The 22802-nt window shown below is 35.7% G+C and overlaps 5 protein-coding genes across 5 annotated transcripts in view; 1 reads left to right on the top strand and 4 right to left on the bottom strand.

Moving 5' to 3' along the window:
- Window positions 1–140: 140 nt before the first annotated feature.
- Window positions 141–2783, bottom strand: LOC149658564 (delta(3,5)-Delta(2,4)-dienoyl-CoA isomerase, mitochondrial). Its single transcript, XM_089844143.1, has 7 exons — window positions 2437–2783; window positions 2009–2198; window positions 1854–1942; window positions 1639–1766; window positions 1325–1567; window positions 541–705; window positions 141–455 (listed from the first exon to the last, which is right to left on the bottom strand). The coding sequence occupies exons 1-7, from the start codon at window positions 2471–2473 to the stop codon at window positions 354–356; spliced, it is 954 nt and encodes a 317-aa protein (XP_089700269.1). The 5' UTR covers window positions 2474–2783; the 3' UTR covers window positions 141–353.
- Window positions 2784–3805: 1022 nt separating this feature from the next.
- The window catches only part of LOC149658559 (uncharacterized), a 121346-nt gene continuing 102349 nt past the window's right edge, over window positions 3806–22802 (top strand). The window contains exon 1 of the mRNA XM_089844145.1: window positions 3806–3865. The gene's annotated coding sequence lies outside the window, so the exon portion shown is untranslated. The remainder of the gene's footprint in view (window positions 3866–22802) is intronic.
- LOC149658561 (cathepsin S-like) lies at window positions 4411–16189 on the bottom strand. The gene is made up of 7 exons (XM_089844114.1): window positions 16160–16189; window positions 5729–5878; window positions 5321–5645; window positions 5016–5116; window positions 4767–4930; window positions 4593–4703; window positions 4411–4528 (listed from the first exon to the last, which is right to left on the bottom strand). Exons 1-7 carry the CDS (start codon window positions 16160–16162, stop codon window positions 4432–4434), a joined length of 951 nt encoding a protein of 316 aa, XP_089700240.1. The 5' UTR covers window positions 16163–16189; the 3' UTR covers window positions 4411–4431.
- Window positions 7058–7660, bottom strand: LOC149658563 (uncharacterized). The gene is made up of 2 exons (XM_089844112.1): window positions 7547–7660; window positions 7058–7486 (listed from the first exon to the last, which is right to left on the bottom strand). The coding sequence occupies exons 1-2, from the start codon at window positions 7658–7660 to the stop codon at window positions 7142–7144; spliced, it is 459 nt and encodes a 152-aa protein (XP_089700238.1). The 3' UTR covers window positions 7058–7141.
- On the bottom strand, window positions 7730–8714 carry LOC149658562 (uncharacterized). Its single transcript, XM_089844111.1, has 3 exons — window positions 8562–8714; window positions 8329–8508; window positions 7730–8269 (listed from the first exon to the last, which is right to left on the bottom strand). Exons 1-3 carry the CDS (start codon window positions 8712–8714, stop codon window positions 7730–7732), a joined length of 873 nt encoding a protein of 290 aa, XP_089700237.1.

Below are 22802 nucleotides of genomic sequence, written 5' to 3'. Positions count from 1 at the left end.
GGTCGGGAAACGTGTAAATTCTGTTGATAAATCAACTATGCCTATTCCATAAAATTCCCCCGCCATTTTGAGGGGAAGGGATGGGTTCCTTTGTTATCTCCCCGGTATTGACTCATAAACCAAGAAAAAAGAATGTCAAATTTTAATTCATTTCTGTTATTTTTATTATTTTAAAACATTGCCATAATTTACATAATATATTGGGTAATATTAATGAACTTTCGTATATATATATTTATTCTTAATATTTAATAAAAAAAATTGGGAATAGAAAATTATTAAGTATAAAAATGAAGCCTATTTGGCCTATTTTTCATATCAAAATTAATGCTGGGGAAAATTTCAAAAACAAATCACAATTTAGAAAATATCGGGGGCTCTTTTGATTTTGATAAGGCAGCACTGGCAGCTTTAAGAATATCTTCGCTTTGAAGCATAACCATATTCCAATGAGTCTAAATAATAATTTAATTAGAAAACAATAGTTAATTAACTGAAGTAAATAATGGTAATGGGTTATATAAACTAAATAAATAATACCATAAATTGAAGGCCATCTTGAACTGTTCTATCTCGGGAATAATTAAGGCTTATTTTTGACCCTTGTACGGCAACTGGACTTTTAGTTGCAATTACTTTAGCCAATTCTAAAGCACCTTCATGTAAGGCTTCTTGGGTTGGGAAAATCTTTGATACTAAACCAAGCTAAAAGATAATAACAACACGTGTTTTGGCTAAACAGCTTAAAGTTAGTGTGTGTTAGTCCGCTATGATCTAGTCTAATCTTCAGTGGTGTGCGAGTCCCGTTTTTTCGGTTTCGAGCCGAGTCCGAGTATCAAAACTAATTTCTTATCGAGTATCGAGCCGAGTCTCAAAAATATTTTCGAGTATCGAGTATTTAGATAGGTCAAATTTTGGTTCTTTCGAGTAATTATCGAGTCTCAAATATTGACTTGTCGAGTAGCAATTTTGTAAATTTCTTGAAAATAACGAACGAAGATGTTCAATTATCTAATATCTAACTAGTTCAAAAAGATTGTTAGTGACCGATTAAACATTGAACAGGTGATTTTCAAAATAAATGATCATGAACTCATCGTCTGCTATAGTTATAAGCCTCGGACTCGAGTATTTGTTGAGTATTTAAGATGTTAAAAAGCTACTCGAATCTGTCTCAAGTATCTCAATGTGTTATTATCGAGTATCGAGTCGAGTACTCGGCTCGATACTCGAACCGAGTACTCGAACTTAACGAGTACTCGCACACCCCTGCTAATATTAGCCAAGGCTTAACAGATAACTGGATTAATGAAAATATATTTACTTCTTTTGCTTCATCCGCTTTCATTTTCCTCGCTGTGTAAACTAATTCTCGAACCAGGCTGCTATTTCCGACTGCTTTTGGCAACCTTTGTAAGGTTCCAAGATCGGCTGCCAACCCAATGTCCACTTCTTTAATAGAAAACCAAGCATCCGCGGAACAATACCTAATATCGCACGCAGTTATTAAATCAACTCCCGCACCGACACAACCACTTTGAATGGCTGCAATCACTGGTTTATGACACTAATAATAATAATAATAATAATAATTAGTCATTGAAATTAAAATTTTAAATATATAATTATCATGCTAACTTTTTCAATTGAATTAATGGCTTCTTGATAAGATGAAACCAAAGCTTGCAAAAATTTAGCTTTACGAGCTACATCATCATCACTAGTAACTTGAGCAGCCAAATCAGACATATCATTGTAATCAAGACCTTTGGAGCGAACATCGAAAAAAAAAAAACACAATTTTGAACAAACTTTGATCTAACTAAGTTTATCACGTAAAGATCTTATCAAACCTGATGTAAAAAACTTTCCAGCAGCTGTTATAGTTACAACCCTACAGTCTGTATCATTTTGAATTTCACGAAAACAAGCTAATAATTCCCTGAAACATCATCGTTAACTTGTGTAACGAACTATAATTTAACTGAACGCGTGGTTACAGACTTACCTCCAGAACTCCTTGTTCATGGAATTATAAGATTCGGGTCTATTTAACTCAACATTTATTACGTGTTCGGATGGAGCTCTAACTGACAGTGTTTCATAGTCATACGTTCCCTTAGTCTTTCGATTATTATGAACCATTTTAACAGATGAAATTAAGGCAGGTCGGGTAGTGTTAGTTAATACTGATTTTGCTTTAAAAAAGTACAAGTTGAAGGATTTTTATTAATTCAAGGGTGTTGATAAGGGGAGGCGGTTGAAAGAACTTGCAAGAAGAGATAAGAAAATTGTTTATACAAAACTGTGCAATTATGGGGCCCAATTCCATATTTTAAATTAATTAATGCAATAAGTCTATGCTAATGCCAACAATCATTACTTAAATTCCTAGGTCACACAAAACTCGCATTAAAATTTAACAAACAACTTTACCCAATCGAACACTAGCGCTTCTGAGCAGTGTCGTCATGATTGCACTGAATATTTAAATACTGCGTTAACTCCTTTATAATTACTAGATGATTACCCTAGAACCAACTTCTTTGTAATACGCTTCCAGCTTAATTTTCTTTATAAAATTTAGGCGTGTACACGTATACTCTTTAAACCGATGCCAAATTTCTACACTAACGGCAATAAAATGCCTTTATATCAGATAACTGTTAAGATAATGTTTTTATCAGAGACCAATAAGCACTCTGTTGTTTACAGAGGATCGACGGCCCGCCACCCAGTCGCGGCTCCACCTACCACTAATTACGAATACTACAAAAAAATTAAACGTAATTTATGTAAATTACGCTTTAACCATTGGTTACCAAAATAGTAGATGTAGCCCACGACTGTCTCACTGATTGTCAGCTTAAAGTACACGTGCTCAGTTTATTTTATACAAATTGCGGGAAATGGGAATACTACGTGGATTTTAATATGCAAATCGCTAACGGTGCGTTAAGGAATACTTACCGAAACATTCAGCAGTGTTCAAATCGCCGTAACCGTATTTCGGTACCTGTATCTGAACGGCACTGATGTGTCTTATCCCAAACTAAAAACCTCTGGCCCTGTATTCGAACTAGCCAATGAGAAGACAGAAATTATCGTTTCCACACAGTTTGGAGTAAAGTTGCAACGGTAATTTTTGGATTACTCGTTAATCCAATGTGACTGAATTTTTTACAACGGTTTGGGTAATTATATTTAATTAAAATTAAGATAGCTATGTTGTGAATTAAAACAAGAGTGCTGTGAAATGTTATGAGCTAAAAGTTGAAACGTGTATCATGGTAAGAGTTTTATTTTATAGAGATATGGGTTTTTTCATTGTTAATTTTTGCTTCCGTAAGCCTTGGCCTAATGCAATTGTTTAATCATGGATTTATAATAGAAGCTTACGCTTCCTGGATATTCCACTGTAGCCTTCAGTAAGGCATTTTGATTTTAAACACATTTATGTCATAAAAATTCGCGCGCGTGGGGACTGGGGGGCTGATGACGTAGAAATTGAGGCAAACTTTTTTCTCTTGGCGCGCGTGCACGCGCGCTTTTTTGTTTCGCGCGCGCTATTAAAAGTTAAAACTCAAGCGCGTGAAAAACTTCCACCCCCCTCTGAATTTGCCTCAAATTCTACGTCACAAACGCGCCTGCCAGGCTAGTACTAGCTCGCGCCAGTTCAGATGAGGAATAAATGTTGTGCGCGTTTTAAGGCGAGTGGAATATCCAGGAAGCGTAAGCTTCTATTATAAATCCATGGTTTAATTATTTTCAAAGGTGTTTGAAGTGTATCATCCAGAGGCTTAAAAATACATCTTTAAAGGACTCGCATTGTGTAGTTAATGTGGAATTTGGACAACTCTTTTGGGTATGTGAACACTTGTTTCTTCTTTAATGTGTGAATGTACCTTGAACTTCACATTTTTGTTGGTATGAGTGTGGCATGGATCTATTTGAGTACTGTTAGTTTACCTACAACAGCAAAACTATATACAAAGTTATTGATGAACCATAGAAGGTGGGGTTTAATCTTTGTACATGATCATAGCATCATTATGATCATATTGTTAATGGCGCGTGCAATTAACCCAATCTTTCTAAGATAATATCATAAATTAGAAATTAAAGTAAGAGTTATATCTCAACTTGAGTCTATAGATGGCGCCATTTTCTTGATAAAATTATTGAATCCATTCAATAAATTTAGGGATATTGATTTTTGTTCTCTCCTTATAAGTTAAAATAATTGTAGATGGCCCTACGCTCTTCGAGAAATAATATTCTTAAGATATACAGGAGCAAACTTTAAAAAAATAATAATGAAACTCAAATATCATCATAATCATTGTTAGTTTTTAATATTATTTTAAAATATGGTATATACAAATAAGTTAATATTTAAATATGGACATTATTTAAGAAGAGTTTGTACATTTAAACGACGGGAAAACTAGCCATATTACTGATTCCGCACATATTTCCATTCCTTGCCAAACGAAAGTATCCATTCTCTCCCCATTTAGTTCCCCAGCTAAAACCAAATGAAGAATTAGTTTCATTAATGAGAAAATCATTAATTTTTAATTACGTGTTACCTGTTTTTGACAATCCAGTAATCTAAACCATCTTCGCTGGTTCCATAACCAACAATAAGAACACCGTGCGTTATGTCTTTCTTGCAAGCGGGGTTATTGAAAATACCTTCTCTGTAATTGCAGAATATTAATTTAAAGTTAAATAGGCAGAATTTAGCAAGAGGAAATAAATACTTGTAATGCTGTAAATCCACAGCTTCACTGTTTAGAGACGCGGCAACCGGCCCATATAAAGCAACAGCTTCCCTTAAACTCTTTTCATCTCCCGGAGCGATTTGTAGGAATTTTGAGAAAGATGCAACTTTGCAACGAGTAGTGTAGTGACAAAAGTGTTGTTGCTGATTTTTGCAACAAAAAATTTATATATATTATTATAAATCGGGTTACAAATAAATAATATTTAATTCCAAATAAGAGTTTTACCTTTGCTAAATACGGATAACAATCGGAACTAACAATTCCTTTGTTTAGAACGACGTATTCCAAAGCCGCGTCAACATTACCCCCATCGCAGCCACTATTACCTGCAATTAAGTTAATCAATGAGATGAGATTAATTATATTTAAGGTTTGCTTTGTTTATGGTGCCTTTAGGTCAGTTTAGTTGAAAGTAAGGTAAATTTTAGCACGTTTTTTAAATCAAAGGTCAAGTTGAACCAGGATCTTATTTTTCTCAGACAGTGTAAAGATACGTAACATTCCAAAAGATATAAGTCAAACGTCTTTACCATCCTTATCGACGCAGTCCAGTAGATTTTGTATGCTCAAAGGTACCAGTTTGCCAGTTTTAATTGCCCAGATACTTTCCATGGTACCCGCTGCCGATATGGCCCAACATGAACCGCAACCTTTTTGGGAAATTACGGGACTGACCACGTTCTTTTCCCTCCAGTCCACTTTAATTGGCAACTCGCTTTCGGGAACGGTTTGGTTGTACTTGTCCGGGATAAAGTATTCATCGGGTACTTGTCCCGCTCTGCCCGTTAGGTCGGAGTTGTTAGGCAGTATAACTGATCTCGCTATACCATTGTGAAGGTAAAATTCCTCGTACGACTATTAATTATGATGAGAACCGTTAATTATTAAAGATTAGTTCCATAATGATTAAGTTTAGATCTCACTGGAATGAAACTTACTACATCGGTGAACTGGTTAACTCCCAATGTGTAATGGTGCAGTCCACGCGTAGCTTCGATATTATGGGCCATAACTTTAACTACGTTTTCCAGAAAGATGTTTTTACGTTTAGGGTCCTCCGTGTCAGAGTAATGCTTGTTGAAAGTAACCTGCGCAAAGATAAAAAAGTGGTCCATTATGCAAGGTCAAATACGTGATTATAGTTAATTAATAGTTTCAAAGCGAGATAATTAAAATTGGCTCAGTTAGTTCAACTTAATTAATCTATTTGAGTTAAAATGGTCCGTTTTTAGCTTGAAAGTTCTCAAATTAAAGCTCTGGACCTGTCATACTCAAATCCGCGGTTTTTATTTTTCTAAAGACGATTATTGAGGAAATAAAATTAGTTTTAAAATTTACTTTGTAAGTTTCCCAATCAGGGTAATTTTGCGTATCTAGAACGGCCGCGCTTGCTGCGCCCAAAAGGGTCAAATACAACGTTAAAAAACGCGCTTTAATCATACTTAAATAGTTTGTCTTAGATGAGAAACTTTAGAGAAATATTTGGTTTCTTAAGGTTTCCTTAGTATTTATACTCTATACTCCTTAACCCATGAACGTGACGAGGACTAAATTAACTGGTAAACTAGTTATTCTTCCCAAATCATCGACTTTATAAAAAGTTTTCTGGGGGTCCCCGTTGAACCAAATCTCTTTTTTCATTTTTTTTTTTTTTGTGGGAACCGTAAGTGAAGCGGGTTTGTTTGGGTTTCGAGGAATGTTTGAATATTGTAAGTGTTATTATATACCTAACCCATTTGCGAACAATACTAAAATCAGGAAATAAGTTACCCGATATTATAATTCTAGGTTAACTCAAAGTGCACTCTTTGCATTAATTCGTGGCGTAATTCGCGTAATATTTGGAAAAGATTTCGTAATGCACCGAAGCACGTGTCCGGATATCCTACTTTTCCCCATGACGTTAAATATTTGTGCACCGTAATCCCAAAATATAAGGCTGCATCAGCTTACTAAACATTTATTCCAAAATTTATAAACACAAATGACCCCTGAATATATTTATCCTCATATTTTCTACGGTTTTATCGTAAAATGAGCGTAACGTAATTATTTATTACAAATTTTTTGACTAGAAAATAAGAAATCGAATCTACGTTTAAATTTGAAAAATTTATAATATGCGAGTTTTACCTCATTTTGATATATTTCAGTGAATTTTCTTTTGTCGCAATCTTGTGGACTAGATATGTTCTTAGACCATTTTTGATTAAATGTAGGAAGAGGAAAATATTCGTTCGAAGTTTAAGCAGTTATTCTCACCGTATTAGAATTTAAAAAGAATATTTTATTAAAACGTATTAAATTAAAAACAATTAAATCAAAACTTTCTCCATTAAAAATAAATCATCTTAATCCTTGAACAATGTTATGGCAACAGGATCCTTTTTCTGCGTCCCCGTAAGCGATTTCCTAATAGGTTTGACCACTCTTCGACTTTTTGGTAATCTTATAACTTGATCGTTGTCTTTAGAGTTATCGCAAACTAATCCCACTTCAACCTCAGTCAGGCCTCTATATCTCTTTATCCCATGATCGGACAATCTTCGACACTTTGGTGAACCTCGTACTTGTAATTCCATTGTCCTCAGTTGTTGGACAACGTAGATTGCCAAGTGACCCATGGCCAAATCCAAATTGATGCCCTCTTTAGATAAGGCTGAAGCGCTGATTTTGCTCATTGTGGCTAACAATTCCTAGGGGGGTAAATCACGGTTGAGGTTTAATTACAGGACATTTAATCCTTGTTTACTTACTTGAAAGAATTCAATTGTTCTTCCTGGTTCTTGACTAGCTACGTCCAGTTCGGTTTGTATGTAAAAATCGGGCTTTTTGATGTAAGAATTTTTACCGCAAACCCAACATAACATGATGGATAGGTTAATTTGCGCTTGGAAATTGTTAATGGGTTGAGATTGAATCAAATACTGCGGATAAATTTAATAAATCGTAATTAACTTTTGTAAATTTATACAAATTGTAAGTGACCTTACATGACCTTGATGACTGCGGACAGCATCTAAAACATACGACGTTATGTCGAAACTGATTTGATCTTTATTAGTGTTCAAAATCGCGCTCTTGGTTATGACACTACCACTGACGAATCTTCTAAGACCGGTGGTTGATTTTCGGACAGAGTTGGTGACGGCTTTAGCCAAATTAAAGGCCCCTGGTTTGACCTTCTTGACCGTTGGTACCGGTTTCATATCATCGGGGTTCAATTTCTTCCTCTTGAATTGAGGAGAGTCTTTCAATGTTAGAACCACTTGCGGTTTCAGGTTCCTTTTAGAAGGATTGATTTTGAAACTAGGGATGTCATTCATTGACTTGTCGTGTCCTCCTGGGCTTGTATTTGATCCTTTACTGGACCCACTGGAGCTGCTAGAACCCGAGGAAAGACTGGCTTTTTTGGTGGCTAAGAAACGGGTGAATTTCCCGCATAGTTCAACTATAGGAACCCCTTGCTTGATTAATTCCTAAAATAATTTATTTGAATTAAATTAAGGTTGGTTAAATGTTAATTATATTAACGTACCGTATGGTCCAGCTCGCATATATGTATCAGCAAATCTTTTAGAAAATCAGTCCCATTTTCTTCCTTCAAAGTGTCCAGTTCGCGGTTAATTAAGAAATCCTTTTTCTTGGTGCTCCCTTTATTGCAATTTGAAATGCTCCAAAATAGGTGCATAGCCGAGTCTTTCATTTTGTCGTCGACCTAATTCGTTAATTACTAAACGGTCGGTAATTCAGCTTTTATTAAATACTTACATATTTTGGCGTGAATGTTGAGCCACCGAAACTCTCTTCGCAAATACTGCCGGACGATTTGAAGTAGTCTTTTTCTTTAGCTCTTTTGTCGAAAGTTGTTTTGGATGTAACGGCTTGGGTAACTTGAATCCATTTAGCTTTAGCACCCGACATTTTAAGTAATTAAATAAATTTTCTACGAACCAAAAACGCGCAATGAAAGGGTAAATAACAAACAAACATACCAACCGCTATCTTATATATATTATAAGATTTGGTTTTTAAAGAAAGTAAACAATATCAGATTTTTTTGTGATCTCTAATTTTTTTGAAAAATAGATCAAGGTTTATTAGGTGTATTTACATAAACAATAGGGTTTAAAGAATTTATATTAAGAAAACGTGATAATTCATTTCGACTTGGGAGAGAAGAAATCAACTCCCAGATCTAATAAATGATAGCCTTAAGGCCATTTAAATGATTTAATGGTAAAATTTGGGTGGAGTTCACTTTGTCTTTTGGTTACGATCTTTTTCAGCAATCGTTTTAATAAGATGGGTACCTATTAGTTATTTAGTATAACATTAGAGACATTTTTTATACTATAAGTATAGTTTAAAAAAATATCTTCGATGTTTGCAATTTGATTTTGTTGTGACTAATTTGGGTCATTGCTTACGTCAGCCATTTTGAAAAGAATGGGTTTATTTAGGTGTAGAACGTTTCTGAAAATTCATGTACATTGAAATGACACGGATAATAATTGTTGTAATATCTTCCCTTTATCCGAGTACCATTTTTGGATCGACAAGTTAATTGCCCTTGGATTTAGAATATTCGACTATTAAATTTTAAATCGTTCCTAACATAAAATTGAAGCGTGCTTGTGGCCGCTAATCCCGCAATAATATTTAAATATTAAACGTCTTAAACTTGTGTGTCCTTTTCCATCTGTAATTGTGACATGATAATTACAACTTGAAGGCACGCATCTCATCCTCTCTCGCTCCAAGTCTTGAATTTCAAGGGAATTAGATAATTGTGTAAATATTTTATAATTTTCAATATAGTAAGCGTTAGTCACGCTCGAATTAGGTTTTATTATATTAATTATAAACCTTTTTTTTTTGCGTTTCGAATTAGAATAATCGACGATTCGTGACTATATACTGTTTCCTCCTTCGTTGTTTTGACGGCAACTATGATTTACAATTATCTGATTTAGAAATACAACGTTGGGAGACTTGTTTTCTTTAATTGAAACGTGTATAAATGTTATAAATTTTTAATTATTTAACTAACATTTATACAAATGATAAAAAATTATAAGGTCACGAGGAGGGTTTAGGTATCTACTTATGGAGAGCGTTATAGGCTTATGTTTTTTAACCGAAATACTTTGTAGGAAAATTTGAAAGATGCGATTTGAAAGCGATAATGTCTTGTAAGTTCTTAACATTTCCCATCATAATTAAAACAGGATCCTTTATCAGCGATTAAAAAAATTAGGGGTGGGGACCCCTCGATTAAAATAGTCATGGAACATCCCCTTTTAACCCCAAGAACATTAATTGGACCCGACTTACATGCCTTTCTCGCGTCTGGACCAGCCCGCTAATTTGCACAATTTATTACTTAGCAGCGCCGATTTGTACAGAATATCCTTTAAGAGACTTCGAGGTTTAGTTTAAGATGAAAAAGAAAGAAATATCATCTCGATTAAAATGCGTCGCCTCAATCGAGGGGATATAAGGTGGTGTATAAAAATAGTGAAGCGTCCATGATTAAATGCCAAGGTATACGCGTGATCTAGGTGCTAATCGCCCCAATCCTTAAACATCAAAAATGCCAACCTCCTCCCCCCTCCCCCTTTTCTTTGCCAATATCTTACGTAAATTTGCAACGGCATCTGGCCCCCATAGCGAGCGAAAAGTGGTCCGGTTCAACTTAAACATTTTCTGAAGGAAAACCTCCAAGGATATACAGTGCTTTCAGTTGGGTTAGTGCTACGTCACACCCTCTTAATGTCTTTCCCGGCCGTTCTAGTAGCCATATTGGGTGAATTTATGCTAACCTCCCCCCCCCTACAGAAAGCTCCCATATTAAAGTAGAGCGCTGATTGGTTGACCAATGGAGGTAGAACTACGTCACACCCTCCTAATGTCTTACCCGGGGTTCTAGTAGCCATATTGGGTTGATTTCTGCTTCGCCTTCCTACAGAAAGCTCTCATATTAAAGAGTAGCGCGCTGATTGGTTGACCAATGGCCATGAAGGTAGGCAAAGTTAGACTTAACGTTGAAAACATGATACTTTCAAATATTGCAACCGAACCACCCTTTTAAACAATACGAACGTGGACAGAGTAGTGCGATCCTTCCTATAGTCCATCCATAGGATGATGGTCGGTTTTTGCTTTGGTTTCGGTCCGCCTTGCGCCCATGGCTTCTCCGAGATGTTCGCGTCATCATACTTGATAGCTTTTGGGCTTTTTTCATTTCCCAAGATTGCGCGAATAGATATATCGTTTTGGATTTTTTCTTTTTCTTTTCGTGAATGTACTTCTATACACCCGTCTCATCTCCCCCTTTTTAATAAAAAAAATACATGATTCTCTAGGTATGTACAAGGGTATGGTATAATTCCCCATGGCGATATAAAAATAAAATCTTCGTAAAACACGAAAGACTATGTAATAAGGTTCTTTCAGCCGTCGGGAATTTTCGATTTCTAACGAATGGGTGGGAACATTCTAGGCTTTAGTTTTCTACTTGATCTTAGAAAATTTATCGTTTTTCCTATAGAAGATTCACAAAAAGGCTTTGATAGACGAATTTTTTTTTAATTTTAATTTTCAACTTTATTATATATTCTAATCAAGTAGCTAGGGTCATGTCTTTGAAATTATTTTTATTTTTCAACAGTTTAAGAAATTCGTTAGCGCCATACCATAGTGGCCAGCCAAATTATCAGGGGTAAATGTTATCATTTTTTAAATATGAACTATAGGCCTACTCTTATCAGAAATTAATAAATTCTTTGCCTTCTTAAAAGGTTTTTCCCTTTTAATACCTAATAAAAGTTTTTAAACCCATTTTTTTTGGGGGGGGGAGGGGGTTAATATTCCATATCTTCTTAAGAACGCGTTTTCCTACTGTAAATAAACTGGCTTTTTTCATCTCTTTTCATACTCTATCCGTTTTTGTTTTTGATCTCTACGGAATTTCTGCTGGAGTTAGGCTTTAGTATAGCGGAGATTGTCCCAGGGGAGAGTCCGTAGGCGGAAGGAATCCATCACTGACTAGAGAAAGAGAGACGGGTGGTGAGAAAAATGCATTGCCGGTGAGTCTTCCTTAAGGAGCTATAGTATGGGGGAGCCTGTACAGGGTGTTTCAAGTGATAAGTCTACCATTATAAAATTAAAGGGTGCACCGTTTCATGCGTCCAACTGAGTGGAAATAGTGTATTTAGTTTTGGAGATATGGGTTCCTAAAACAAAGAAATAGTTGAAAATATGTAGTAAGACAAATCAGCCTTCAATTGTCTTCAATCTAAGAATCAAAAGTGTACTGTTAAATGAGAAAAGCACGCCTACGTTGGTAAAGTAAAGCTAAGGACTCCATTTGTCTGGCTATTTCCTTGTTCTAGGGGACCTATCAAGGTTTGTTTGTTGGACCCCCTCGGTTTGGTGACACTTTTAACTCATTTGGACCAAAAGAACATACCCTGTATAAAAAATCCAATGCTACTGCTAGGGATAACTATATACATAACGTATATTTTGAGGGTGGGATAAAAATGGGGGTAAAAAGCCCAAAATTGCATAAGTGAGAGTGAGACTCTGCTGCATGGGTACCCGCCCGGGTTGGTGGGGGGAGAATGGGGAGGGAGGAAAACCTACTTAACTCGTACGGGTACGTGCATATAGTGTTTGGAAATGTACCGCAATGCACGAGAACGTCCCAATGGAGATGTTTATGGAGTGGAAAACGTTAAGGGTAGTGTTCGAATATGCCGTGTGTGGTTTTCATTTTAGTTTTTTTTTGTTAATTATTATTATATAAGTTATTAATGGTTAGATATTACTGGTATAAGCGCGTCAACGTACTACTCGCGTAACTTGGAATGCTGAATTTATTTAGTGGGTTGTCCGTTTGTCCTGAAGTAGTCAAATATTTTCCATCAATTAATATTTATAATTCGTAAATTAGTCTGGTAATATTTTTCAAAATACGTCCAATATCAATTATTTCAACAGATTTTTCAAGTTTTAATTTTCCCTTATTTTTTTATTATATTTATTGTTAATTTAAAGAGAATTAAATTAACATAATCTGTATATTGGAAAACATGGGCTCATTTTTAAGTTAAAAAAATACGAACAAACATTGCCTTAAATGCGAACCAGACTCCTATTTATACATACATATCCATAAAAATATGGCGTATAAAAAATGTACTTTGGAAAAAGAGCCGATGCCTGATTTTTCTATCTCAGTTTTACTACAGAGAAATAGGCGGGAAAACTATAGTATGTACATAAGTAAAGAGAGAAGGGCGAGCGAGCGGCCAGTTATGGGGTGCTGTCAGGTCTGGGAGAAAAAAGCAAGCGCTCGAAAGACTGAGTTCCTCCTGCGGGAGAGACCGTGTGCCCCCTAAAGTAGCCACGCCGGGCGTCCAAGGATGGGCGAACGCCCAGTTATACGCGATATAAGAAGGGGAAAGACCCCCCCCTTTGGTCAAGTGTGCGCTGCAGGAGATAGGAATGACCCATCAGTCAAAAGGCGGTCATGCATGCGAGAAACAGTAGCACGATGCCGCTTGCTCGTTCCTTTTTTATACGTAACCATTCGGGAAATTTCTTTCTCCTAGACGAGGTTAAAATTGAGGGGGTCAAGAGACCAAAGGTACTCGCGTATGAGATGGTTGCAGTGTTATTGAAGTCTCGTCAAAGGGTCAGAGAGATTGGAAAATCTGTTAGCTGCTCTTTCAAAAATTTATTTAACCAAAATTGACGTTACAATGCGGATTATTTTTGAGAAAACCTTTAATTAGTAAAGGTATATGAGTTTCCATTCCAACAGGGTTCATACAAACCTGGAAAACTGGGAAAATCAGGGAAATAAATAGTTGACAAAAACCTCAGGGAAAATTCAGGGAAATTTCGAGCTTTTAGTAAAATTTAATGAAATCAGGGAAATTTGCGTCAAACAGGGGCCGAGTAATTAAGCTAAATGTTCATGAACATACCCTCCATAGGATTAACATTACACTATACTTTGGGGGTTCATAACTCTGGTTGTACTAGAGATACGGGGATGTCCTTTTAGTATGTTATAGTCCTATTTTCCCCCTCCCCCTCCTTCGTTAACATTTGCACCATAGGATACCCCATATGGTGGAAAAGCCTGGAAATCTCATGGAAATTTTGTTTTCCAAAAGTTGTATGAACCCTGTCCAAGTTAAGCCTTTGAACACACCATATTTAATTAATTTGTATATTAGGTAAAGTTTCTTAGAGTTGTTGATATTGGAAACCTAGAAGGTGTATAAGGGAATTGATTTGCTAATTGAATTTTCAATTAATAATATAGGCCTACAAAATTGTTTTTAAAAATACAAGACTCAATCATCCCATCTATTACCCTATCCGGAGTAAAAAAAAGACGACTCCTGTATTGAAGGATGGTCAGTTTGCTCTAGAAAACGATGGATCCCTTTTTTTTTTTAGCGAGTGCTCTCGAAAAGTCTTATGGGAATTGTTTTTAATGTATGATATCCAAAATGCATTTACCTATATCGCAAAAATACACTCGTATACTCCGTAGGGAGTTTCGAACTACTTCTTTACTCAAAATCTGACAGAATATATACCGTATTTTTTTCTCAGTCATCCTAAGCTGTAGTATATCGCGGTAAATTTAACCCTGCATGCCGATGGTCTATTTTGCCTATTATATTACTTTCAAAAATTATAATTAAATACCCAAAACAGTGTTGCCCTTATCGAAATATGTTTTCAAGCGAAATAAAAAATAAAGAAATTGGGCACACAAGTTGTCAAAACAACCTAACGGGTTTCTAGGTACGATCAGGAATAGATTTAATTTTAGAAGTAGGAATGGAGAACAGAGTAATCTGGGCGTGCATCAAAGTCCCGGACCCTCTTCCACGGGACGTAGGGGTATGAAAGAAGAGGCGGGGGGGTCATAGCGACAGAGGTAAAATAGAATTACGGGTATTTTTCGCCGTCCCCGTCAGCAACGTCATCAAAAAGTAGTTTAAGTGAGCAGCCAATAAAATAATTTAAAATTATCGTTACGTGTTGGAGGGATGGGCTCTATACTGGGTGTCTATGAGTCGGACTGAAGTAAATACTAACCGTTCTCCATTCCTACTTCTAAAATTAAATCTATCCCTGGTACGATGTTGAAAAAGACATAATCGATTAAAATATTAATTTTATTTTGATTCTTACGACGTTGGGGGTGTGAGATAGGAGGTGGCCAGTTCAATTCCACCTTAATTACTAACGTGATAGGCAAAAAAAAACCCACCGCGTACCGACTTTGTACTTGACGTTTGGTCGGTTCGGACTGGGCGGTTTGAAATCAAAGCCCACTGAGAAACGTGATCAATTTTAGTTTGGGTTGAGTCGCTTGTAGTTAGGCCTACATGTCACTGGCTGGCTTATAGGTTAGACTATCATAATCACGAGCCGCGCACGCGATATCGTCATTTTTTAACTCCTTCCTTCTTCTTGATATGGGTTTATGTTTAATAGAAATGAAAAAATAACTCTGGAAAAAACACTTAAGCTTATACGTCCCCGGCTTCTTTCTGTTCCAATTTTGTTCCATTTCGGCACTCCCTTAAGTTATTTAGTAACCCCCTCCCCTCACTACCCAAAGAGGGCCAACTGTCAAGACACGCGGGATCTGTAACCAATGTGGTCTAATATTGAAATAATATATTATGGTAATGGCATAAACCTATCACCTCTTAGATATTATTAAAGGAAAACTTCTTTTGACATTTTACTGAATTTAAGAAAACTTGTTAAGTCCGTCTGTGTGTGTGTGTGTGGGATTTTACGGGTTTTCTCATTGGAATCGCGATGGTTACTCCAGGTTATTACCGGTGTATTCGTACTTAACTCCCTTGAAGTTGACCCAAGTAGTTTTTCAAACCCATGCAGTATTAGTTTCGAATGATACGTTATTGCCCAAGCCCCTTTTAGTACCCGAACAACAACTTTCGAAGAAACTAGATGTCTCCAAATATTTTTATACACGCCAGTTCATCCTCCCTTTAAAAGATTTTCAGCGGAATGTTTTAAGAAAGTATTCGTAGATGGCAGACTACGTCCCAAATATTTGTACTTGAAGTTGAAAATACAACCTCATAAACCCCAGCAGCAGCTGTATGATGAAAAATACTAGATAAGAGATGGTTAGGTAACCCTGAGGGTGGGTTCTATTAAGACTAAGACTAAGACCATGGCGCGGGGCTTAATATCTCTTTGGTCAGCCTGTTAGAGTCCGGTAGGACGAAGGACGAGCGAACGAAACTCGTATATACGAAATAGATATAATACGCGTTTTATTATTCTTGACTCACCATCCATATCGTGGGAAGATACGGGGGACTTCGAAAGTAGCCAAGGGGCATCATCTGTAGGACTTACACGGCTATGTAGCTTTAGTTAGAAGAGGATCGACTTTATCCAATCTTGGACATGATAGAGTGGCGGTAGTGCCAATGATTTGGGAGAAAGAGTGCCTCATAGTTGTCAGTCCAATGACGGGCAAAATAGAACAAGTAAACGACACTTGGTCATTGGCCAACTGAACTTTTGTTATGTTCCATTGATTTGTTGATAACAAACACGTACGCGATAGGTTTTACTAAATGAACTTTTAGAGACCAATGAACAGCCTAACCTAACCAGTCTTCAGCCAGAAAATCACCATATGAAATTTGTTACTTAATAATTGCGACTGTCGTCCTAGCTTTTCGCACACGCTCACGATGGTGTATCGCGATGGCGCTAAACAGTCTTTTTTTTTTATTTCTTCGTTACTTCCGGAAAGATGACTATCTTTTATTATGAAATATTACCAGAGAGAAAGATAGAAATGAGTTTTGATATCATACATCAAGAGATGTCTCCCCTTTATTTTGAAGAGACACCTTTTAAGAATGGAACCGCGTGAAAAACGTACTAGTAAAACTCGATCCTATTGCGTGTAGAGACGAACTGTCTCTGTCTGTTTGTGTGTGTGGTGTACCGCGAGATAAATTCATTACACGCAGACCTAAGGCTGTTTAACTTATAGTATTGTAGACCGGAAGTTTATTATAAAGTGAAGTTACCCTTGCTATTTTAGTCGAAAGTAAATAGTAGTTTTTGTTGATATAAACAGGTGGCACCCAAAGCTTAAAACCGGGGAACTATGGGTAAATTTTACGGTTACCCTAGAGTATGATTACCACTCCAGTTTATACTTTCCTCCTCCATGGTGGTATTAGCCTTTGAAATTAATGAGAGAGGTATGATATCGTAAAAAGGTTTCATTATTTCCCACCCTAAATAATTGCGATTAATTTCAGTTATAGATAAATTGCTGGGTGTAATATTATTTGATATTACTTCAGAAGGTTTTAAAATTTATTGCCTCTTAAACCTTAAGCTGTGTTTATAAAAAATATATATGTATATGCTTCTGTTCAGCTGGGCTTCCGTAAGCTTTGGAAAGACGTTCTTCTTGTAGTGTTTGTTTAGTATAGGTTTAGATCGCGTGTTTAAGGTAAATGATTTAACAAGGTTCTTAGATTACTGTTTTCGCTGCCGGCTATGAATTACGGTTGATAATAGGAATATAGAATACTATAGTGATAATACTGGTTTTTATTTTGATTTCTTTTCTTTAAATGACCCTCTTAATGTTTTATTTTTTTTAAAGATAAAATTCCAATTGTTAATATAAATAAATTACATCCAATTTCGCACCCTAAGGCACAGGTTACGCGGCTCTGGGGTGAACCAAAATGTTTATAAAGGGAAGGTAGATTGTCTATTTGTGTTTAAAAACTTTAAAACTTTAAAACATCCCAGTGCCGCCCAGTAAGGGAGTTAAGTAATTTTGGGATAATTAACTGTAATCTTTAATGAGTTTTGACAATGTCATTCATTACCTGGCGTATTTAACAGCCCTTATTGATTAGCCACTTATCTTTAATAACTTAATTGATATAACCCTATTAATTCTTCATTAAAAGACTCAAAAAAATCTTCTTTGACTTCGTTTCATCCTATCTTTAATTAATTCGAATTGAACTATCGAATATCTCCGGTATTTATTTCAAAAATTATCTGAAAATTTTTGTACAAAATTTTGGAGAAATTAAAGCAAAGACAGTACACGAATTAACAATTAGGCCTGTTTTTTTTCTTTAAATTCGAAACGGTGGGAAAAATTGCGAGTATTCTGTTCTTCTCCTTAGTAGAGCCTCATCCATCATACCCTCGAAACTTAAAAAGAAAAAAAAAGAAATTATATAGACGACCAATTAATTTTTAAAACCGGATAATAATTGATTATAATTAATAATCTTTAATAATGACCGTGACTTTTTCATATAATATAACCTCTAGTTCGTACCCTCCCATCCTCTTTAATAACTGGCAATAAATCTATATCGTAATTAGTATAATTATTGATTGTAACCCTTTTATGTAATTTTGACCAATTTGGGGAGATTCCAATATCTTGATAAGAACTTTCACGACGTGTTTTGTTACAAATTGTATACAATTAACTGAGTTTTTTAAGGCTGCGACTCCGGTTTAATTTGATTCAGGGGTCATCACTAAAACACTCAAATCATAACTCGAAAACAGTGACCCGGACTGCAAAATTTCATAGAATATTTTCGACTCAAAATTGCTCAAAGAACATCAAACCCTTAATTTAAGGCCGACTTATTAGAAACAGCCTAATGGTAAAATATGATAAATTTATATACTTTTCTAATGACCAAATATGATGAATTTATATACATCTCTAATGGTAAAATATGATGAATGAAATATATCTCTTAAATTGCAAGAATATATCTCAAAAAAATCTTACAATTTAAACCTTTTCGAAAAATAGACGCAAAAGGTTTAAAGACCTCCTAATTACAATAGCTATTTTTTTGTTTCTTCTAAACTTTAAAGAAATGGACAGGTAATTCTAACTGAAGCAGGTTAGATAAAGGCATATATATAGAGTGAGAGAGGTAAAAATAAGAAACCATTTTTGACATTCATGATTGTTTTAATTTTCGAGGGTTACGCCCATATTTGACTTTAAAAACTTTTATAAAGATAGATCTAATTTGTTTCCGGCGGGTTGTTTGACTCTGAGAAGAGATTCGAAATTTCTTTTTTAACCAAACAAGAATAGTTTTCTTCATCCCCCTCTCCCCTTGAAGTCGCGAAGACGTTTTTAACTAGATTAAAATACGGTGGTAATTTTGGACGGATAACTCGTTAGTACTTGGAGGAATTTTTGACACGCTGATTTTTTTCAATCTTTTTTTTTTTTTGTTGATAATATATTATTTCTTTCTTAAGAGTACGTCTAATTTCTCCAGGAATATATTGTACAAATGATGAGTTAGTCATTGAATATGGTTTAGTGGTAAATCATATGACATATTCTATGAGAAATTCCCTTTTTAGCTTTTCATTTATAGAGACTCGAATATTAATTACTCATCCTCTGTCTTCTAGAGATGCGATTCTTTATATACATATTTTATCATGATGAATATTTAGTTTTGAGGGTTGCCTTAGCCTTTAATTAAAGTTAAATGTACTCTAGAATAGGAAAATAACAAAAATATAGTTTACCTAATTAGCAGTGTAATTCTATATTCATGATAGAATTGAATTACGTAAACCATCTTTATTTTTATATCTATGTCTCGTGATGAACAACTAAAAAGGTAAAGGGGGAGGGGGGCCTTTTAAAGTTTAAAGTTAGTTTTTTTTTTCGGGGGTTTTGAACTTGAGGCAGGCCTAGCTGAGCACTTGATTTTAGCCCGAAGCTGAATTATTTTGCTTGGGAGCTTTAGAAAATTACCGCAACCTGCAGGCTTTGACTCGGGATAACCACTCAAAAGTGGTTATCCTCTCATCTCATCTGCAACAAGATTTGATCCTTTTGCCTTTTCGCGCCGCTTAATTTCATGGGATTGGTTTAAAATTTTTCTTATAACGCTGTGATGTGACGTCGTTGTCAAGTATATTTTTTTTTTCTTATAGCTTTCTTTCTTAATTTCCCAATTATTATAGCCACTTTTTTTTATTTATCAACCTCGTTTAATCGCTAATCGTATTAAACTTAATTAAAGGGTAATTTGAGGTAATAGCTTGTCATATAATACCCCTGGGGATATTTGGATTTTGTGTGTTATTTATCTTAAAAGTCTGAGCCAAAGCTATTTAGAGATAAAAAGGGTTTATATATTCAAGCTTCCTCCCTTTTTAGAAATTTTGTTTTTGTTTATAAATAGGATTATGCAAATTTTATTATTTTTTTTTTACATGATAATATCATATCATGTTTAGTTTTTTGATAAATTTCTTGTTTGTTTGATTGTTTTCCTTCATATAACGTTATTTAAAAACATGACTCAACATTTACCTGAATTTAGGGGCCAATCAACGTTTGGGCGCCCATGTCTCAGTAATTTAATAACACTTGAAACTTGGGGTTTTTTTTTTAAGATTTCTTAACCTCTAACTTAAAAATTAAATCATAAATCATCCGAACCGAATCTCACTCAAAAGTCAAACTCCAATGAGAAATAAAAAATAAGGTCACGTTAAAGTTGAATGAGATAGTATAAATGGGTTTCATACCCCCTTTGAAGAAAATATATATATTTTTCTCAAGAAGTCTGTGAACAAAGTAGTAGTCTTAATACCTTCATCACTTTTTGGCCTCCGGGTTTCAAATTATTATTAAACCAACAGGTAAAGTTAAAACTCTTCTTTCTTAAAAAAAAAATAATCTGGCGATAATACAAACGACTAGTTACTTTTAAGCTTAACTCTTTAAGTTTTAAATTTGCTGGGAAAATTTTTAAGGAGACTCGAGTTTCTTCTTAAAAATTACGTGATAAAATATAGACTGCGATACGTATTAAAAGAAATGCCTGTACGTTTCTTTTCGTCTTTTTTAGGGTTATCTTTAAATTAAAGAGGACTGTCCTGCGCAGCATGTAGAAATAAGGGACTTGTTTGACCCCAAGTTCAATTTGTCTGCATGCGCGTATACTTAATTTCCTTTTCCACTTAACTATATTATAGATTGTTAATTTAGATAGGGATTACATGGAGGAATATTTTCAATGATTGGAGTGGAAAAGGCCCTACCAGGCCTTTGATGCCAACTTGTAAAAGGTGGAACCGTATCGTTAATATATTTCAAAACATGTTATTTTGAATTTTGAGCTAATTAATTTATACTATAAACAGTCCACGTGGTCGCTTTAAAAGCGCGCGAAAATTTCGTAATAGTTTCCATTCCACAGCACTGACCACGTGCGGCGAAAGGCGTGGGAGCATTTTGGGCGCGCGCACCTAGAATCGGTATAACTTCCCGTTCTCTCTAAATCTTTCTCCTCTACAAAATCTCTTTCGTTTTCCCGATCCTTTCCTGTCTCTCAGTCTCTCCGAGTCTATCGCGTGCACCTAAGGATAATCGTTGTCCGCGAACACATATAGGGATCAGCAGAGTCGGAATTGGCGAGCGCGCAAACGCAAAAGGGTATCTTTCCCTTCTCTCTCTTCTCCACATACTTCTCTTTCTATTTTATTTTGATTGTCTCTCGGATTTCGTGGCCCTTTTTCCCGGCTCAAGCAGAAGAGAGAAGTCAGTCAGTTTCGCCCGGAGCACCGGCTCCCTCGCGCCTACTCGAGGTCCCAAGATTCGCTCTCTACCGAATCTTCCTTGATCTTTCCCGCCAAATTCGCGGGGGTGGTATATTCAAATTTACTTCCCAAACTCTCCTAGTAAATCTCGCCTACTGCTGTATCGAAATTTAACCCGTAGAATGTTGCGTTAAAAAGCACCCAAGTAAAATGGTACGGAAACGGAAACGTTTGGCGAGAAGCCGGGAAATTTGAGTTCGGCTTTTCCGCGAACCTTTTAGGTACTGCCGTGAAAAAAACCGCGCGGGGAAAAATATCTTTTGCGCCTAAGAGATTTATTTAAAAAAAATAAGTTATATAAAATTATTTAAATAGAAATTGAATTCTAGTCAGTTTTCGTATTAGCCTTGAAATATTTAAAATGGACTTTTATTGAGAAAGAAGTTTTGCCTCCCACGCGTTGATTGGTGATCGGGTAAATTTCGTCTGGTCGTTTCAGACGTCGCGTTTTAGATTGAATTACAGATTGATATAGGTAGGTCGGTCGGTCCGTAGTGTATTTGACCTTTAAAACGTATCTTTTTATTATTAATTTTTGTATGACTCGCTTATTTTGAAATCGCGTTGTCGTTGTCGGCAGCAAAACCTTTTGGGTGTTAGAATACTCTTAAAAAACTCGATTTCGTAACATGTCGCGACGAAAACAGGCCAAGCCTAGGGCTGTTAAACGTGAGTTGTAATCACTAATTATTCGTAATTGTTTAATTGTGAATTGTAATTAATTAAATCGTTGCGAAAATGTGTGTCGTAAGTGTTGGTGTAATAATCTGTCTGTTAGTAACCATGCCCTATGACGTCGAGTTTGGTATTTGTATATTTGTTAAGCTCGTGTCTGACCATAGACTAACTATTTCTATTTATTTCAAACAATGATTAGGCCTAATTATCTCATTTATTCTCTAAAATAAAAAGCGTTGTTACCTTTAGAAATCTACAGTTTCCAGTATAAATTATACCTTTGCCCTTTGCACACGTTTGCTCCGTAATACAGTCCGTTAATTAACCGATTTAGTCGATCTTTTCCCTCCTTTTCCCCAAGCTTTTAAGTTAGGGATACTGTTAAGGCTTAACCATCACGTGGACTTGGTGTAAAGGCGATTGACGGGTCACTTTTATCGGCGGGAGCGTGTCCTACGTGTCGTAAGAACCAAGTCGGCGTGTTGTTCGCGGTCGATCACGTGGCGAAAGATCCTTCTCTCCCTCTCTCTCGATCCTCTTCTCCTATGACTGGAACATAGACATTAGAAATATGTATAGTTTAGTAATTTTCTT

Source organism: Phalangium opilio, unplaced genomic scaffold (genome assembly GCF_054372755.1).
Source record: "Phalangium opilio isolate 3A_F unplaced genomic scaffold, DU_Popi_V2 ptg000075l_1, whole genome shotgun sequence".
NCBI lineage: Eukaryota > Metazoa > Arthropoda > Arachnida > Opiliones > Phalangiidae > Phalangium > Phalangium opilio.
This window is presented reverse-complemented; position numbering and strand designations above follow the sequence as displayed.